The sequence below is a fragment of the Cuculus canorus genome, chromosome 8, assembly GCF_017976375.1.
Source record: "Cuculus canorus isolate bCucCan1 chromosome 8, bCucCan1.pri, whole genome shotgun sequence".
Classification (NCBI taxonomy): domain Eukaryota; kingdom Metazoa; phylum Chordata; class Aves; order Cuculiformes; family Cuculidae; genus Cuculus; species Cuculus canorus.
In genome coordinates, this window is record NC_071408.1 from 20,100,884 (window position 1) to 20,120,941 (window position 20,058).

Consider the following 20,058-nt stretch of genomic DNA (forward strand, 5'->3'; position numbering starts at 1 on the left):
TAAATTCTTAGTGAAGGATTTTTGTCATGAAGGAAAAATGAAGACAAACATAGGCAATTGCCAGGGCTGGCTGTAGCCTCACGTTTCGGGGGCGGGGGGGGGCAGGGAGCTGCAACATTGCTCTCCAGTAGCAGAGAGGCTGGCACTGCAACAGCAAAGGCAATTCCTGCAGAACTGATGAAAATAAATTACTCTGACAGTACAAGTAAACTAGCAGAGAAACCATTGAAGCCTGGTGCCTGGGCCCTGCTGTCCCACAGCAGTTAGGTGTGCCGCCCCCATGGAATACTGAGGGCGCTCTCCACTCTGACATCTCTCTATTAAGCATCTGTATTTGTAATTATGGAGTTGTGGGTCCTGCCTCCTAAAATAATCTAAATGTTCCCCCATTTACCTGCGCAGCATCAGTGAGCGGCTGGTGTGCCAGGAGGGCAGCGGGCAGACCAGTCCTGTGAGCTCCAGCAACACATGGATGAACAGCTCAGCCTGCTGCACTCAATAGACTAACGAATAATAGGGTCTTTTGGAAAACACCAGCAACAAATTACTATCCTTTTATATCATCACACACAAGGCGATAAATTTCCAAGACTGACAACTGATGGTTAACACCAGTAACGGCTGCGCTGTGGGACCCCAGCAAGGCCCCCAGGCAGAGAAGCTGCAGTTCCTGGTAGCAAGAGCAGGGCTGTCTGGCAGGGAGGCATAACACAACACGGCACTGACAACACACGCCTCCAGCTCCTGTTCACCTGCTGAGGAAGTGAGGAGAAAGTCTTTTCCTATTCATTTTTCCTGGAGTACTTGTTCCAAGTGCATGTTCCTAGAGGAAGCAAGTCTTTCCCGTCATCTCTTTGAGATTCCTTCATCTCCTGAAGGAATTAAAAGCATCTTTTTTTTTTTTTTTTTTTAATGCAGGCTTTAATACCCAAGCGGATTTTAAATCTACTGGTCTTAACCTGTGTTTTCTTCTCCTCTGAGTGCAGATGGGAGGCAGCACGGGAGGAGAGCTGGCCCTGCAGATCTGCCTCAAAAAGGGCAGAAAGACCCTGTGACCCCACAGCTGCACATGGTGCCAAGCACAGCCATACAAGAGAACGCAAAATTGATAGCAGGTGAGCATTGCTTCAGGCAAGGCTCCTTCACATACAGGGCTCAGCAGGAAGGCTCTGCCTCCTCTGATTTTCTGTGCCAGGCACAGCCACGTGGAGACAAGTAGTTGGACTAAAATACTATTTCTGGCACTTCAGGCTTCTGTTTCACAGAGCCATAAGGTAGAGACATTAGAACATGGGTAGGAAGCAAAGGAACCTGTTTATAAAACTGCAGTTTCTCACTAGTGCAATAAGGCAGTCCTAGCCCCAGCACTCCCTGGCCATCCTATCATGCCAGCTGCCCTTCTGACTCGCTCCCAGCTAAGGAGTTCCCACATCTTCCCTTTGCGGCAGAAACAAGGCCTAGAAAATCAAATGAACTGTTATGTTCTTTCATTTCCTTCCTTGGGAGAAGCAGAAGGGAAGGCTGGAAGTGGGCTGCGTGCCTGGAATCAACTGGAAACAGGAGAGGGAAGCAGCGATGAGTTTCTGTTGTGCACAGCATTCCTCCCAGGACACTTCCACAGTTTGCAGGTGTCATCTGACTTCCCCCCCCCCCACACTCCTTGGCTCAGACTCCCGTTTCCTTTCCCAGGCTGCTGCTACAGCCCAAAGCTTCCTCCCTTTCCTCCACAGGTCTCCGCTGGGCTAGTTGTATTCCAAGCGAAGAGCACATTTCACAGGACTGTCGCACAGTGTATTTACCCCTCTCCACCAAAGCCATCCCCCATGCATGGCACTTCACCTCCTCTTCCTTTGCTCTTGGGGCTGTATTCCCACACTTCTCTTCCAGGGACACTGCTCTCTTAAACATGCAAACCTTCTGCTGCAGCGCTTGGCTATGAAGGAGCTACCAGAAAAGCTGGAAGCAAATAGGGTGCCAAACCGTGGCTCCGCACAGGCAGTCTGCATCTGAACATAGCTTCTTATGAGCGAGCTCTGCGAAAGATCCCCCCTGCACACACTGCCCTTGCTTTGCTCCTCCTGCGCTCAGGAAGGCAGCAGTGGCTGTGGATATGCGTCCTGCCACAGCTCACATACAGGCTTGAAAGCAGCCCGCAGCTTGGCTCACGCTTCCTGCACAGCTGAGAGCCTCTTCTCTTCCTCTCCCTCAGATACACACCTGCAGGTTTTGTTCTTCAGGTGGGAAAACCAAGCTCTGTAGTAAAAACAGGTCTGAAAAGAGGCCCCTGAAGGAAACTGTGAAACTTTCTGCCTGCTGATCTTCACCTTAGAGGGCTGAACAACTACCTGCTCTCTTCCCAACCTCAGTTTTGGGTTGAGGTTACTACTCGGGGAACAAGAAAGCTGTCAACAAGACTAACAACTATGCACATAAATAACCCGCTTTCTTCAGTCTGCTCTGCATTTTCTTTTCTGAATAGTAACATGCACAGTGATTTAGCAGAGAGTGCCTGTCCCCTTAGGCGGGGCTGAGGAGAGGAGGCAGAGATCCTAACCTATTTTAGAAGCAATAAGCAATTACTAAAGTCACTCAACAGCTAATTCATGGTGGGTTTTAGTCTTTTTACTTCAAAGGGTCCCCTGCTCACTGCTCAGACGCCTGTCAGCAAACTGAGTAGAGGTAACCAGCTTTGGGCAGGAGCAGAAGTGAAAGCAGGAATGAAGTGGAAAGAGGAGGTGGAAGGCAGCACAACTCTGTGTTGTCATTGCAGCAACATGTACATAGACACGTTACAAACAAACATTACCCACGCTGTAACATGGCATTTCAGATGTTTAATTATAGCAACACGCAGACCCTGTTCATGCGCTGCCCAGAAACATGGATGCCGAAATCAGCCACGGGCAACTGAATGGATTGCTTGGAATAAAGACACCAAAGAATTACTTTTAAAAATCTTTATGTGAATATAAAAGAATTATTTCCAAAGAAAAATAAAAGCAAAGTTTAAAAATTAGTGCAATTTTTCAAGTTCTATGCAACACAGTGTTTACATTTGGTTTAAACAGAAGATGTAGACACTGATACACTGAAAACCTTAACTCTAGCTTGACTAGTGCAGGGGGGAGAGGAAAAAAGCAAAAACATTAAGAAAATTACTTTACTAGACATTACCAACTCTTAAACAACTGTTTTCTAATTCCTAAATTATTTATGGCTACCTAAATAAAACATCAGTATTGCTTATATTACTTATTTCCAAGTAAGTGTATATTGTAGAAAATAGAATACCCATATACATATTTTAATGAACAAAAAGATCAGTTAGGTGAAATTTTTTTTCCAGTGAATATTTCTTCATCCACTGTAATACCGTTGTTGCAAAAGAATCTTCTCAAAACTGCTGCCTGATCCACCTTAAGAACCTACTAGTCCAAAATCTGTATTATTGCTACAAAACACTTCTGTTCCATAGTGGTTATTTTTAATCTTAAATAAAAAAATATTAACAAATGATATGTCAATCACAACTTTTTTTGTTTCTTTGGATCTCTATTACCCGTTTTATTGGAAACTGGCTAAAGCTATGAATAATGCTGATTAAATTCAGCAATATTCAATGATTTAATCTTGCGATTTGAATCTGTTCCTAACTGTTCCGTCCGGGCATGATACGAATTCATCTTGCAGCAGGGAAAAGTAGCCTCTTTCTTCGCCCCTCCTCAGCAGTGATGAAAATTATGTCAAAGAACATCATATTGACATTGTTCTGCTGCTACGTGCTGCATACAACTCAGCTGTAACACAGCAATGCTATTAGTAGCTTTTTTTGTTAGACATGAATGAAGTTAATGTTAAAATATTTATTCTAATGATCTTTTCTGCAAACCCAGATGAGCTGAAGTGAATACAACACCATGGCTTATAATCAAATATTTATTTCTACTGATTGGTTCCTTGTTCATAATATATAACCTAAGTTTAACCAGTTATAAAACAGCCACTCTTAAACAGGCTCTCAATCCCAAAGAAACACTTAAGCTATATTCACAGGCTTAACTGTTAACAGTTTGGAAAAGTCTCAAATAAGTAGAATTTTACCTAACACCTGGAAACCCAATTTGTTTTACGCAACCCCAATAACCCTATGGGGGACAACCTTGCCCTGAAAAAGGCCGATCCCTGTCTGTAGTTTGCCATTTAAATTCTTCCACGGTTCGTCAGAAGACAAGCTTCCAATTAAGTGACAGGGAGGTTCTTGGTCGTTTTTTGGTCCCAGGGTCTGCAGTTTTGAGAAGTGTACATCAATGATATTTGCGCCAAGGTTTTCACTATTCAGCACCTGATATGATTACTGACACAGCTCTACTACTGTGAGAAGTACGACAAATGCATCAAGCCTACCTAACTAGGTGAGTATTGGAAAGACATCCATGAAAGTTTCCATGCCATAAAGAACGAGGGTTAACAGACCCATTCAACATCACCAGTGACAGTTTCACATTTCACTAGAACACACCAACGTACCAGGCTCTAGAAATGTAAGCATCTAGCTAAGACTTAGTCTGCTGTTCCACTGCTCACCATCTCCCACACCACTAGCAGATTAAACAAGCAATTTTATCTTAAAAATACAAAGTCCAACATATCACTGCAGCAATAAAAGACCTCAAACCCAAGAGGTAGTCAAAGCAGCATCGAGTCCTGAAGAACACAACCTGACAGACAAAACGGTCCAACAGTAGTTTGGCCACCATATTCTCTGCTCACACCACACTTAGCGTGAGACTGGCTTTCACAGAATGCCTTTTGCAGATACAACGTCTGAAAATTTCTGCTGACTGCCTAGCTGTACAGCACTGTAGAACTACCACAGCTACGAAGAAACACTACCTAAGCATTAAAAATGAAAACTTCCCTTTTCTCTAGCATTGCAAGCAATGCTCTATAAGGAATTCAGAGATGCTGGGGAGGGAAGAAATCAAAGAACAAGCCTTACTAAGGGGCATGCAAAATAGAAGACCACTCAAACTTCACAATTCAGAACTTAAATTCTGCAAAGCTGAATCCTGCTCTCAAATCAAAGATAGCCTTAATGAAGACAGACATAAGCTTTGATTGACGTATATGGCTAAGTTTTATCATAGACTGGTACAGCACCCTCACATGCTTAGTTTAGGTGTACTCATTTTATTGTAGGGGCTGCTGTGGGTTTGTTTAAATATGGGTATAACGAATTTGTTCTAGACAGTTTGCAAAGAAGAACAGACCCTAACAGATTTCGTAAAAATACAGTTCACAACAAAAATAAGACATTTGGTAATTAAAGCGACACAAATTTTGTGAAAGATAGCAACTTCCCGCATACAAATTTCAGATATCAATCCCCATTTCACCTTTTTCAATCTAGATCCTGCAAAACTATTATAGTTCATTCACTTTTCTCCCTGCCAACAATCTCTGCTGCCAACAAGTAGCAAAGCTATCTTTATTTCGTCTGCCTCACGCAGTTGGTTCAGAATAACTGAAGTGAAACTACATTTAAAAAAGAGGAAGATTAATTTCTATACACAGGGTTGTATAAATAGCTGGGAATAAATGGGGTTCCTTCCCTTTCTGCAAGTAAATGCAGCGTACCAATACACCAGACTTTTAAAACATAGCCCAGACTTTTGAATTATTGTAACAGGTTTATACCCCCCTCCCCCCCCCAGGAAAAGACAGCTTATTTGGCTTTAGTGAATTCAACATCTTAAAGACAGGGTTTCTTTCATGTATATATGCACAAACTTAATCTCTTCTTTTTACATAAATTGAGTAACTCTGCTTCTCACTTGCGACAACAAACCAAATCCTGTTTTCTGTTCTATAACAAGTCCATTGGTACTACACTTCTTTTATAAAGCAAGTATTTTCTTGCCTTTAAAATTGTACTTTGTATTCTAAAAAAAAAGTATTTTTAAAAACATGGTACCAATCTTTCACATTTATTTTTAGAAGAGCCCAGCAAAAATGCCCAATATTGCCAGTTTCCTGAAGTACATTTTTGCCTGACAACTTCCCATTACAAAAGTCAACTTTCTAGCCCAAACCCATTAAATAAAGTTTTAAATATATAGTGCCAATTTTTATTTTTTTTTATATTTTTATATTTACAATATATTCTGAAGGCAAATATAAATCTTTTAAGTTGTGCTTAAATACATAATGCAGTTATTAAATCTGCTTCTACCTGGAAAACTACGTGCTACGTCCTAGACATGCCACTGATCGACTTAATCACTTCTTGATAGGCTCCAATGTTGAATTCACAATTGCCCACCGTTCTAACCTCCTCTTTCATCAAATAGTTGAAGCGGAGGCTATAAAACATTTAAGGACACTTAAGCGTGTAAGTTTTCTTCATGGTCCTTGTGGTTTAATCAGATGTTGCACCTGGTACTTTAACAGTGAGATTCCTTCTAGTATTGGTGACATGACGTTGCTGAGCTAGGAATGAGCGTCCCGGACCATCTCTGCAGGCACTGCTATTGCCAACCAGTCTTGATTCCATTCCTAGCTTCTGAAGAGTTATGCTCTGCAAATAAATTAAACAACACTTATACAATAGCAAAAACAGAAGAAAAAAACCCCAGCCACCTTTCATACAGAAAGCTCACATTATAATGCACACAGAATTTCTTTTACTGTGCTTCCCACATACCCTCGTGTTGCCATAAAAGGTATGAACCAAGGCTGAAGAAAAAGAAGATTCGTTCACATTCATATATGGAAAGTGTTAATTTTAGTGAAGTATCAACTTTAAAACGAGCTAAATAAGCCATTTAGTTTTACTTTCCTTTTTTGATTTCCCATTATTTCTTTATGAAATAAGCCCTCCATCAAAACAGCTTCCATAAAGAACAAAAGACAGGTTTGCTGTCACAGGGCCCTTCTGAAGGGAGCGGAAGGCCTGATATGCAGACTGGACTTATTTCATAGGGAGGTCTGCTGCCTACCTGGGACCTTGGTTAAAGACACAGAAAAAACCCTTCCAACCCTGTTAAGGCCTAGGGATTATTATCCAGTATCGATTTTCCAAGTAGGCAGTACTGAAACTTTAACAAGAAACCTGAGTACCATTAAGAGGGACTCCAGGGCCTTGGGACAAATTGTGAAGGGATCGAGTGCACAGATAATGTTCTCCTTCGTCATTCGTATTACAGGCAACAATGAGGGAAGGAATAGAAGAGCCAGGAAATAAATATGTGGCTCAGAGTCTGGTGTGAGGAACAAAATTTTGGGTATTTTGACCATGGGCTGGCCTGCACAACACCAGGCTTGCTGGCAAATAATGGGGTACACCTGTCTCAAACAGGAAAAAGGATGCTTACCAAGAAGGTGCCAGGGCTCATCAAAAGAGCTTTGAACAAGATCTAACTGGCGAGGGAAATGAAACCTGACTTGCTAGAAATAAGCCTGGAAATGGCCATCCAGTGTCTGAGGGATGGCGTGCCAGCAAGGCTCTGTGGTCTGTCACCTCAGGGGAAGCGGGAGGTAGTACTCTTAAGTGGCAACAAGAATGCAAAGGTTATTGATGGGTTAAAAATGAATATTCCCCTCACGAGAGCGGCAGGATCAACAGCCCAACTGATGTGCATCTACACCAAGGCAAGCAGCATGGGCAACAAACAGGAAGAATCAGAAACCATTGTGCAGCAAGAAAACTATGATACAATTGCCATCATGGAAACACGGTGGGATGACTCACATAACCAGAGTACTGCCACGGCTGGCTATAAACTCTTCAGGAAGGATAGGCAAGGAAAGAGAGGTGGTGGAGTAGCCCTCTATCTTAGTGTTTTGGTTGCCTTGAGCTCAGTGATGGTGATGATAGGGTTGAGTATCTATGGGTAAAAATCAGCAGAGCACCCAATAAGGCAGATATCATGGTGGGAGTTTGCTACAGACTGCCCAGCCAGGAACAAGAGAAAGATGAGATATTCTAGAAGTAAATGGAAGAAGTTTCATGATCACTAGCCCTTGTCCTTGTGGGGAATTTCAATTTATCAGATGTCTGCTGGAAGTATAATATAGCAGAAATGAAACAGCTTAGGAGCTTTCTGGAGCGTGTGGAAGGCAGCTTCCCGACACAACTGATAAATGAACCAATAAGGGAAGGTGCCCCACTGGACCTGTTTGTGAACAGAGAAGGCCTTGTGGGAGATGTGATGATTGAATACCCAAGGCACAATGATCACAGAATAATAGAATTCTCAATTTTCAGAGAAGGAAGGGGGTCAGCAGAACTGCCACCTTGGACTTTTAGAGGGCAGACTTGGGCTGCAGTCCTAAAGAGCAAGGGAGCCCAAGAAGACTGGATGCTCTAAAGAAGGAAATCCAGGCAGCGCAAAAGAAGGCCATCCCCATGTGTTGAAAAACAAGCAAGCAGGGAAGAAAACTGGCTTGGCTGTGTGCAGAGCTCTGGGTGAATCTCAGAAAAAAAAGAAGAAAGTATATGAGCTTTGGAAGAAGGGGCAGGCATCTCAGGAGCACTACAAGGATGAAGCGAGGTCATGTAGAGAGAAAATCAGAAGGGCTACAGTCCAACTAGAACTTCAATTGGCTAACTCTGTGAAAGATAATAAACTGTTTCTATGAATACATTAACAACAAAAGGAGAGCCAAGGAGAATCTCCATCCCTTACTGGATGCAGGTGGAACAATAGTGATGAAGGATGAAGATAAAATGCCTTAATGCCTTGTTTGCCTCAGTCTTTAATAGTAAGGTCAGCTGTCCTCCAGAAACCCAGTCTCCTGAGCCAGAAGACGGGGACAGGATGCAGACCAAAGCTCCAATGACCCATGAGGAAATGGTTAAGAGACCTACTCAGCCAATTAGACATTCACAAGCCTACAGGGCTGAACATGATCCAGCCAAGGGTATTTAGGGAGCTGGCTAGAAAGTTACCTGGCAAAGAACGACCTGGGGGTGCTCATTGACAGCCAGCTGAACATGAGTCAGCAGTATGCCCAGGTGGCCAAGAAGTCCTGTATCAGAAACAGTGTGGCCAGCAGGACTAGGGAAGTCATCCTGCCCCTGTACTCAGCATTGGTGAGTCTGTACCTCAAATACTGAGTTCAGTTTTGGGCCCCTCACTACCAAAAAACCATCAACATGTTGGAGCGTGTTCAGAGAAGGGCAACAAAGCTGGTAAAGGGACTGGAGAACGATTCTTACAAGAGTGGCTTAGGGAACTGGGGTTGTTTAGCCTAGAGAAAAGGAGGCTGAGGGGAGACCTTATCAACTGTCTAAAACTACCTGAAAGGAAGTTGTAGCGAGGTGGGCGTTGGTCTCTTCTCCCAAGTAAGACATGACAGGACAAGAGGAAATGGCCTCAAGTTGCACCAGGGGAGGTTCAAATTAGATATTAGGAAAAATGTCTTCACTGAAAGGGTTATCAGAGACTGGAACGGGCTACTCAGGGAAGTGGTTGAGTCACCATTCCTGGAGGTATTTGTAAGATTGGTATATGAGGTGCTCAGAGATATGGTTTAGTAGTTGGCAGGTACAGTTGGACTCAATCTCAAAGGTCTTTTTCAACCAAATAGTTCTACGATTCTATGAAATTCCATTTAAACATTGCTTCATATGAACAACTTTCTCCAGTCCTTTTCACAGCAACCCAATGTCAAACATGCTAACATTTGCAACACTGCTGCAGGATGAGAAAATGGCTCTAGCTTTATTTAACAAATACTGTGCTAAAGACAAACATTTAAAGCAGCAGTCTGGAAACCTATTGAATGATGGCCTCCCTTTGTCTCAAGCCCAAAAACTTCAACAAGAAGTACTGAACATTCAGGAATTTAGCCTGCTAGATCCAGTCAGAAGCTTGTGGAAGCAAATAGTCTATTACTAACACAGAAGTCATTCCCTGTGTCAAATATTAAATCTCCTGTTCCAAAGCACAGCAGACAAGCAGAAAGCTTATAACAAACTAATTTTAGAAAATAGTTGATTGTTATTTTCTTTATGCTGCTAACAAAATGTTGTGCTGCTATTTCCCAAGTATCTCAATAGGATTGGAAATTCCAGCTAGAACTCACTCAAGTTCGCATTCTGGCTTGCAAGTCAGTATTAGCAAGTGGAAGAGTGATCCCATTTTAAAATGGAACTCTCAGGATTTGTTCCTTTCCTTAGTTTCCTGTTTTTGACATGAGGCCATGCTAATCAGCAAGTTGGATTTTGCTGCCACAAGTAACTCAAATACCAGCTTTCCTGCCTAAGCACAAGTTTGTAGTGAATCTAAAAAGAAAGGACAATGCGAGAGTTAACCGTCACATTTAGCAAAACGTGTTTTTTCTGATTTCTGAGATACCAACAAACTTTTGACCCACCTTGTTATACCACGCAGTTACAATTAGCTTTTCTTCATAGTCACGTAACTTAGCAAGTTTGTATTCAGCCTGCAGAGAGACAGAGAAGACAACCTCAGTCAAAACACAGAAATAACCTGCATAAACTTATTGCAGTCCACTGAGTGAAATAAATACAAGCAGCAGAAATGCTTAAACATGCAAAATAACTAGAAGGCTTTAGAAGCGTAAATAAAGATGCTTCCATAAACTGCTATGAGAGAAGTTCTAGACTAATTCAAGAAGAGGCTAAACTTTACACAAGTTCAACTTAGAAGCATACTTCGAGGGGGTGGGGGAGAAATGTGTAAGACCCTAGTGTGTATCAGAAAGTCTCTCAATAATTTAGTATTTTTTTCACCTGTAAGTCAAAGACAAGGATGCACCCACAGTAACAAAAGAACATTCAGAGCTACTGAATTGCTATTATACAGGATACTTACCTAGCACATACACACAGAAGAAATCTGAGGCTGCAGCTTTTAGAGTCAGACTAACTCACCTTTCCTGTTTGACAGTGCATCAATATTTTCCCTTCACTTTTGCTTGTTACTTACATATCTGCTAAACCCTTTCTTGTAGATTTTGACACCTATGGCAAATTTCAATTCAAGCTAAGCCTTTGCTTTTCTAACTGTATCTCTGCACACTCTAGCAATGCCCATGGAGTTGTCAACAGGTATTAGTCTGCTTTTCCATTTCTGGTATGCTTCTCTCAGTTTTAAGCAGAGTCAAAAGCTTGCAGTTAAGCCAAGGGAGTCTCTTGCTCCACCTACTTCCTTTACCTTTAAAGGTGGATGAACTGGGTTTGTGCTTCCAGGGGAGCATTCTTGAAAAACTCTCAGCATTCACTAGCTCACTTATCCTCCATGGAAGTTTCCCATGGAACCTCTTTCAACTGTGGCTCTGAGCAAGCTGAAGTTTGCTCTTCTGAAGTCTAAAACCTTTGTCTTAGTATTGACCTTCAGCATAATGAGCAGGATCCTAAACTCACAATACTGTGATCACTCCAGCTAAGGCTATCACTAACTAAGATATTACAAAGCAGGTTTTCTGGGTTTGTCAGTAGAAAGTCCAGCAGTGCCTCATTCCTGGTTGGCACACCTAACATTTGTAAGAGGAAGCAGTTCTCTGTGCGTTCCAGGAACTTGATGGACGATATGTAAACTACTGTATTTTCTTCCAACAAATATCTGAATAGTTGAAGTCATCTATAAGAGCCAGGTTCTGTTGTGCCAAAGCTCACTTAAGAGACTTAAGTATTGGTTCATTGGCCTTGGCTTGGTTTGGAGGTTGGTAACAGACGTCTACTGCAAGATCTCCCTTAGAGACAACTCCTCTGATCTTGGCACAGAGGTTTTTGATAGGGCTTACATAATCACTGCAGATGACCTGTATATGCTCAAGGTTCTCCTTAAGATAGAGCACGACTCCTCCTCCTCTTCTTCCCTGCCTGTCTTTACAAAACAGCCTACAGCCTTCTATCATAATCCTGCAGTCACGTGAGCTGTCCCAACACGTTTCAGTTACTCCTATCATAGCATAACTTTAGGCATGGAGCTCCAATTCCTCCCATTTTTACTTCCTCGCCTGCATGCATTGGTATACATACACTTGAGTATCTAATATCAGAAGCAGAACATACTAGAAGTTTTTTATTAAATATATATAAATTTTTACCTCCAGTGCTTCAATTTTTTTGTCTTTCTCTATTAACTGTTTTCTGAGCAACATAATTTCTGCTGATGCTGGATTTAGCTTGGGGTCCAAGGTTTTTATCACCTGTATAAGACAAAACAAAAGCATTAAAAGTCAGGTTTGATTCTCAACAGCTCTGCATCTCATTTGCTATTTCAGTAGAAGTATGAAAACAGACTGAGCATGGCAGGCAATTATGAAGAAAATTAGGTTGTTACACTGTAGAACAGAACATAAAGTATACAAAGGAATCAATGTATCTCATGCTTTAGCCTAAACCCCACTTTCTCATACACTTAACTGGCTGCAGCTGAGCAATGTGACTGAAAATGCAACATGCAGCTATTAATTTTAATTGGGATGGGGGGGCAGAACTCAAGCCTCTAACAATTGATGAGAGGAACATGTACATTCCAAAATATGCCACTCACATTTCTTGCCTTCTCAAGGTACATCTTATATCTTTCTTCCATTGCTTTCATATCCTCATCTTTTTTTCGCAAAGCTGCTTCCAGCTCTCCAACCTTCTGGGCTATTTACAGAAATTATCAACAACATCATGCAAAATAAAGTTAGACATGGTACCTTCAAGCTTTCACTGTTCTCTTGATTTAATCACCCCCCAAATAAACTTTTTAGCTACTACACAATTTCTTAAGTTCTTCTTTTTGTTTCAGTTGTACCATAAGGTCCCACCGGACCCTGAATTCCCATTTCACACAGTACTGTTCAACAACACTAAGCCCCCATGAACCTCTCCTCCTGCATATCACCATGTGAAAAAATATCCTCTCTTCACCTTTGTTTCAAGTTTAAAGCTTAAAGTAGCAGAAACCTTATTCAGAGAACTATTCCATAGCAACAACTTACGGTTCTGACTAACATCAGGCTGGAGTTCTGCAAGATCAGCCTCTTTCTTCTGTAACTCATCGTGAACTTCATTCAACTTTTCCCTACAAATGAAAGGCTGGGCTAAGGATCAGGGTCACAAGTGATCCCATGCAGAGTTTTAAGAGCAGTTTTAAGAGAAATTTCATAGTGAAAGTATTAAACAACTGTTTAAACTCTTGCAATTCTTCTCAGTTTAAATAGAAATGTTAGTATGTATTTTTGAAGAAGCACATTTTTTAAATTGTGACTTCTGAGCTGAGTCTCATTTACCTAAATCCAGAAACAGAAAAGAAAAAGAACAAAATATCTTGTGGGTCCAGTAGGAGCAATGGTTTTAGCAGTCTGTTGTAGCATCAGAATAGTCAAAATACTATTGGTGATGAAGAATGGATACTAGTATTACAAGATTATTATGATCAGAATAGACAAACTAGAATACTTAACTCACTACATACGTAACTCTCAAATCAGTGGCTTAGAAAAATGACACCCCTATTAAGTCTTTGGCAGTTTCTGTGCTACAAGAGACAAATTATTTAGAATAGATAAGTTACTGTGCATGCATGTGCCTTACTTACATATGTGCTGCCCACTTCTGCTTCAGGTTGCTAGACTATGAAAGGAAAGAGTTAAAATTCAGTTATATTTCAGTATTTCATACTGTGTAATGTTCAAGTGCTCTTACAAATTAGCCAAGAATACTTAGAACACCTGAATAAGTCAAAACAAATAAATCCTGCAAAAAATGCCTTTTTTCATTCATTTCCCTAACTGCATTCATACTATTTGCATCACACAGATACAAGTACCAGCACCTAGAGATTTTAATAAGGAAAAGGTAGAAGGGTTATAGTTCCTTAAAGAAGGGGAAGGGATGGCAAAACCCATGAGCTTTTCAACTGAACTGCAGCCATTGTAGAGGTCTTGTGGATTCTCATACTATAGTGACTAAACTCCACTGCTCTGAATGCAGCAGAGCCAAGTCTGGTTACCTAAACTGAAGGTGTCATTTTCAGGCAGGGAAGTTTCTAGAATACAAATTTTTAGAACAGCCTCAAATAAGATCTTTGCTTGTAACAGCTTTCGGAAGGCATGGGTTTGTTGGGGAAGGGGTTTCTGACTGAGCTTGCTTACTCTTACTACTGCATAAATTAGTGTGTTTCAAATTAACTTAAAAAACCAAAACAAAACCAAATCACCACAACAAAAAAGCACCAAGCTAGGATCCTGCCTTCTTCACAGTTATCAATACTAGACAAACTGAAAAAGAAAAGGCACATCTAAACAAAGGACTTGAAGGTGAAGAAGCCTGAACTTTCACTTACGCCTTCAGTCTTGGATCCCTGCTCCTGTAAAGTCCTTTGCAGATCTTCAATCTGCTGTTGTAACGCCCCAATACGCTCTTCATTTAGCCTTTTAGGAAGAAAATAGAGTTATTATCCATCTAATTAGACCACAACAGATGATTACATTTTCCTGTTTCATGTCTGGATGGTAATTTTTCAGATGGTTTACACAGCAGATCTTAAGCCACTAAGAAATTGTTTTCAAACGCTTTTAGTTTGACTTGAACTTGTGCTGAAACAAACACATGGCATTTTTATTAGACATTTTATAACAAAAGATAATTTTAAGTTTTGAGAAAACTTAACTACTCCAAATTCCAATATCCTAGTGAACTGCTTCCAGCTTTCATTAACTGATGCAGAAATTCAGAGCATAACCCAAATGTTACAACATTATTAGTTCGAAGTTCTAAGAAAAAGAGTTTACATCATTCTTGATTCACTAAGAATCATTAAGAGCCAAGAAGAGTGTCCTTTCTTCAGAGTATGCTACATACAAATCTGCCACCACATTTTACACCACCACATTCAAGTTACTTTCCCTCTTGCTTGCTTCATAACCCTTCGTTAATTATGACACTGGTCAAAGAAAAAGGATAATTGGCTTTCCTGCCCAATGCTAGTGTTTAGATGCAAGCCACAAGGCCATTCTGAAGGTCAAGAAATCACTTTTTGTAATATTTTAAGATGTCATTTCACCCTTCACCTTTTTTCAGTTTCGAGTTCGTTCACTGTCCGATGCTTTTGCTCCAGCTGTTCCTGGAGCTCTGCAATACGTTCATTTTCTGATCCTTCCTGTTTTAACAGAAGCATCTTATTTTCATGCTGCAGCCGAATAAACTTTTCTCTGAATCAAAAACAACAAAAAAAGTCACTGTTAATTAAGAAAAGGTGACTAAAAGTTGGAAGTAAAATTTCTGTTTCCTCCCCTAACCTTCAAGAGAACAGAACGAGTTCTGCTCAAGAACATACTTGGGGTAACAATGCAATTACACATTAAAAGGTAAATTATAATTTTCAAACACCACAATAGTATTTTAATTTTAAAATGTTCATTTATCTTAAGTCACTCCAAACACAGGTTTTATAGTGTCTTTATGCTTTACTCTGCTAGACTTTAAAAGTGCTTTTAAGAAAAAATGTAAAGTAATTATAGTACGGGAAAATAATAATTAACAGCTTCCTGGGGGTCCAGACAAACGTGACAGAGGGGAAGCAAGATGTGAGATAGAGAGTCAAGTAGTTGAAAATACTGAACTTTCACAGAGACAATATTATGCTCCATCCATGATGATCCCAAAACAAGCTCAACTTTGTTGTCTTACCTATATTCCACTGGCAGAATTTCAGCAGCAAGATTCTCATGGCTTTTAACATGAGAGACACCTGAAATTGTACAGGAAGTTTATTTAAAGAATCTTTAAGTTTACTTAAAGAAATCACTCATCTATAGAAAAGAGCCTCCAAAGATAAAGCAATACCTGTTTGACTCAGCTGATCCTGCTGCATCTGTGAATACCGGAGCTCTTCATTTGTCTCTTTTAATGCATCACATTGCACTATCAGTCTCTAAGAAGATATATTTGAGGTGGAAGTAAGTCCATTTTAAAACAAATAATATCGATCAGAAGTCATACTGACATATCCACAAATTTTACAACTTATTTTATGTTTTAAATGTATATATACACACACACACAAGTCTCTAAACTTCATTTTTATGGCAGTACTACTTCTGGGAAGGTTTCCCTTAAGCAGAGCATTTGAGAGGGATTTGTTAAGTGCTCAAATAAACTCTTGTTCAGGAGACTTACCTCTTTTTCTTTGATTAAAGCTTCATGTTTTTCTTCAAGTCGCTTCATTTCAAATGCTAGCTTATCAGCTCTTTTTGATTCTTCAGAGAGTTTGTTATGAAGCTCCTGAACCTTTTTATAAAGAGACTACATTCAGCACATGAATGTTGCAAGATGCTACCTCTAAAAGCTTTGATGAAGTGTCCACGCCTGCCCAGTTCAATCAAAATAAACAGCTAGTCCTCCAAGCCTGGGGAGGGGAGATGCGATGGGGGGTTGTGTTTGGGTTTTTTTTTTGTTGTTTTTGTATTTTGTTTGGTTTGGGGGGTTTGTTTCATTTTGCCTTCTAAGGTGTTTTTTTTTTTTTTAAATATTTAACTGCTGCTACTACTGAAGTTAAGTGAAATTGAAATAAAACTTAATACAGTTTAGAATAAATTTCTGTGAAAAAGTTAAAGAATATTACAAACAAGTGGTATGAGTGAACAACCTCTCCCAGGCACACAAATTACCTCAGTTAAAGGAAAGAGGAAAAGCCTGCAAACCATGGACACCAATAAGTTGAAGTGCAACTACATTTAAGCTTGCTAGTCTAACAAACAAGGAAAACCAGAAAGTGAATGTCCGAGTATGAAGGAGTTTTCACAGATCAGAAACTCTAAGGAGACAATGCAGTTAAGTCTTGGGCTGTTAAATTAAACTGTTATTTTGATTATATTTCAATGAAAAAAAAATTAATTTGGGCAAGACAACTATCTGAGGAAAAAGTAACACCTTAAGTACAGATGGAGTCTTACCTGTCTTTTGTAGGTTTCTAGCTGGGCACGTGCTGCATTGGCTTTCTTCAGTTCATCCTCTAGACTGACAGTATTGTGCATATACATCATGTTGGTTTCTTGCAGGGATTTGACTTGTCTGCGGAAGTCATTCAGATCCTGTAGCTTTTTACGATACACTTCAACAGTTGATTCCAGCTTACTTGCCTTGTCTGCAGTAGCCCTTAAAGTACAAGTAGAAATTAGAAGAGTAAGCATGTTTCTTCTAAAAAAGTCAAATTCTGGTTTCACGTACACTCAAGCTATTTTCAAAGGGAGATGCAAGTTGCTTAACAGCAGAGTTAAACCTTACTGCTTTCTCTTTAAATGCATAATCAACGCAAACTCTCAGTATGCAAAGATTGCTTATAAAAATTGAAATCACTCCAGAGTTTTAGTGGGAGTAAGGCTGACAGTTTTATGCCAGATGTACAAGGAAGGGTTAGTATGTTAAATATCTCTAGGGAGTTCTGTAGGGTGTAAATGCAAACACAGCACAACTTCCTGTGCTAGTCAATCACCTCAAAGCACTGGTACCTAGTAAGGAAAAACACAAAGATGCTCCCATTGCGAGGTTACACACAATCAGAACATAATTGCACTACGAAAATGATCATTAGCAGATATGAGCAAGAATTACCAGCTGATCATTAACAAAAATCTTTGTAGTAAGAAAATATTTGTATCATAAATACACTAATTTTAATATCTGTGTTTAATATCCCCTATGTCATATCATCAGAAGAGAGTATAAGAAAGTTATGGAAAAAAATCTATAGCTAAGATTTGTTTCAGATGTTGTTTAAGAACCACTGTAAGTTAAACACCTGAAAGCACTTTTCTTTCCATGTTTTATACATACTATTTTATGAATAGCAGGCCTGCTTTTGCAGTATGACTTCCTTTGGATATTTCTTGGGTGGTCTGGTATTAGTTGAGTTTATACAAACTGGAATTATACTCTCATCAAGGTTATTGTGTATTTCATTGTCACTTTGCTAATCATGTTGCTAACCTAAAGCCAGTGTAGAATGCTGTGTCAAAGTTCTAGCTAAATACATGCTTTTCTACATCAGGCAGCCTCTTGCCAACACAAATCTCCCCTAAAGAATGCACACACATGAATAAAACCTTAATTCTCGTAGAACTCCACCTTCCATCCCACATAAAGATTAATAATTTCTGTATTCATTAATCTTGCTTCACAAAAAATCCTTTTTGCTATTCTTATGCAAACAATAGAGGCTATGTCTGATTGCTTGCACTCCATCTCTGCTTCGTCAAAGGGCCCTTTTCCAACATTTGTTTTAGATCTTGTTCAGATAAGATCTATATGCAAAAGTAACATCTCAGAAAAAAATCTTAAGTACAAAACCTGTAGTCATTAAAGCCTCCTAATGTTGTGTGTAGGGAGCTCTCACTGTGACATACCTAAGAATATCATTTTCATCTTTCAAGGCTCTAGATTCTTCTGCCAAAGAGGTCAGTTCATTGTTTCTATGTTGTAGTTCAATCAACTGTTTTTCTAGGTCTTCACAATGGACACGATAATCATCTTTTGCAGCTTCAAGCCTACCAGATGAAAAACAGGAACTCTGTTAAGAACTCATCATTATTACACATTTCTCATTTTGTGCTAGAGCTACTAAAAATAAGACAAAGGGAACCTATTAACTTAAGGAGCAAGAAAACAGTACTGTGAACATGGAACATTTTATAGTCTCCCTGTTAAATCATTATGGATTGTAGACAGCAAATTGACCATATCAATATCATGGGATAGCAAGAAAAGTGGTATTTTTCCCTCTTATAGTGGTCACAAAGAGAAAGACTAATAAGTAAAAGAACCAGTACAGTTGAGAGATACGGTAGTGTTTGAGGAATAGTGGTTTTGGGGAAATTGGAGGGGTGTTTTGTTTTGTTTCCCTCCTTCAAATCAAATCTGCACTCATTTTCTGCTTTCCACCACTTTTTCCGATGTGTCAAATGGCTACAATACGGCAAATATAAAGAAATATTTTCCACAATAAATAATGGTTTCCTTTTCTTTTTAAAGGCTTTTCCTTTGAAAGGCTGTCTGTAAATAAGTTTATACTGCACTAGAAAGCTTTTATGAAAAAAGAAATTAAGATGGAAAATCCCGAAAGAGTATCAGAAATTCTCAGGATAGACTTGACGTGACAAGCAAGGAATTTTGGAGACAGATCATTCCATACCTGAAGTTTTCTTCTTGCAGTTGTTCCAGCTGCAATTGTGCATTAAAATACTTTTTTGCGACCACACTATTGGGATCATCAAGAGAGTCGTCTAATTGATCTAGCCTGTCATTCATAATCTCATTTTCTGACATCAAGCTATTTTTTTCATCCTGGAGGGCAGTCACCTAGAGCAGATAAAACAGCATCAACATTGTAAGACCCGTCCAGCCGGAAAGAACTAAAGCAAGACAGCAATACATCACCAAATTAGTTTATGAAAAAGGTTGAGCATTTAGAAATTTTAGAATGTAATTTACACAGCATACTGGAGCATACAGATGCTTTAGTGTATGACAGTTATGAAGCACTAAAGGAAAAGTCGCCCTAAAAAAGACCAAATTTGGGTAACTGAAACCACAGTAAAGGCAGACAATGTGATATGGAGAGAAACTGGTGCTTTCATTAAAAAGGATACCATGGATGTCATACAAAAAACTTTTACGGACTGGTGTAAAGGTACTTTCCATCTTGCTTGTACTTCACCATAAAAAGCAGGATGGCACTGGCCAGCACACTAACACAGTACTGCCGTGCGCTCAGCAGTGAATGGTTGCGCAAGAAGCGGTTTCAGGCGCCATAAGCCAGTAAGCACACACGCAAAAGAAAAAACCTAGACAGCTTCATATAGAGCATGCATTTTTTGCAACAATCAAACAAGTTTGATATTGAAAGTGTTCACAGCTAAGCAAATGAGTATACAACACTTTATTGAAACAGTAAGTATATTAACAGCCATAAAACGGGGAAAGATTAAGAGGATAGGACCTTTAGAGTTTTTCTAGTGAAAGCTGTTAATTTTAACATCCTGTCAAACATAAGAGCATGTAGCATGTGTTAGTTAACTGGCATTTCAACAGGG

General features: G+C 39.9%; 1 protein-coding gene across 2 annotated transcripts in view; it reads right to left on the reverse strand.

Moving 5' to 3' along the window:
• Positions 1–2,942: 2,942 nt before the first annotated feature.
• Positions 2,943–20,058, reverse strand: part of HOOK1 (hook microtubule tethering protein 1) — a 31,828-nt gene continuing 14,712 nt past the window's right edge. For both annotated transcript variants that reach the window (XM_054072954.1, XM_054072955.1), the window contains 14 exons: positions 19,158–19,324; positions 18,373–18,513; positions 16,924–17,125; positions 16,148–16,258; positions 15,815–15,902; positions 15,659–15,719; positions 15,040–15,180; positions 14,313–14,400; positions 13,566–13,600; positions 12,967–13,049; positions 12,528–12,628; positions 12,079–12,180; positions 10,381–10,449; positions 2,943–6,577 (listed from right to left, as the gene is read on the reverse strand). In XM_054072954.1, coding sequence (XP_053928929.1) covers positions 6,419–6,577; positions 10,381–10,449; positions 12,079–12,180; positions 12,528–12,628; positions 12,967–13,049; positions 13,566–13,600; positions 14,313–14,400; positions 15,040–15,180; positions 15,659–15,719; positions 15,815–15,902; positions 16,148–16,258; positions 16,924–17,125; positions 18,373–18,513; positions 19,158–19,324 — 1,548 coding nt within the window. In that variant the 3' untranslated portion in view covers positions 2,943–6,418. The remainder of the gene's footprint in view (positions 6,578–10,380; positions 10,450–12,078; positions 12,181–12,527; positions 12,629–12,966; positions 13,050–13,565; positions 13,601–14,312; positions 14,401–15,039; positions 15,181–15,658; positions 15,720–15,814; positions 15,903–16,147; positions 16,259–16,923; positions 17,126–18,372; positions 18,514–19,157; positions 19,325–20,058) is intronic.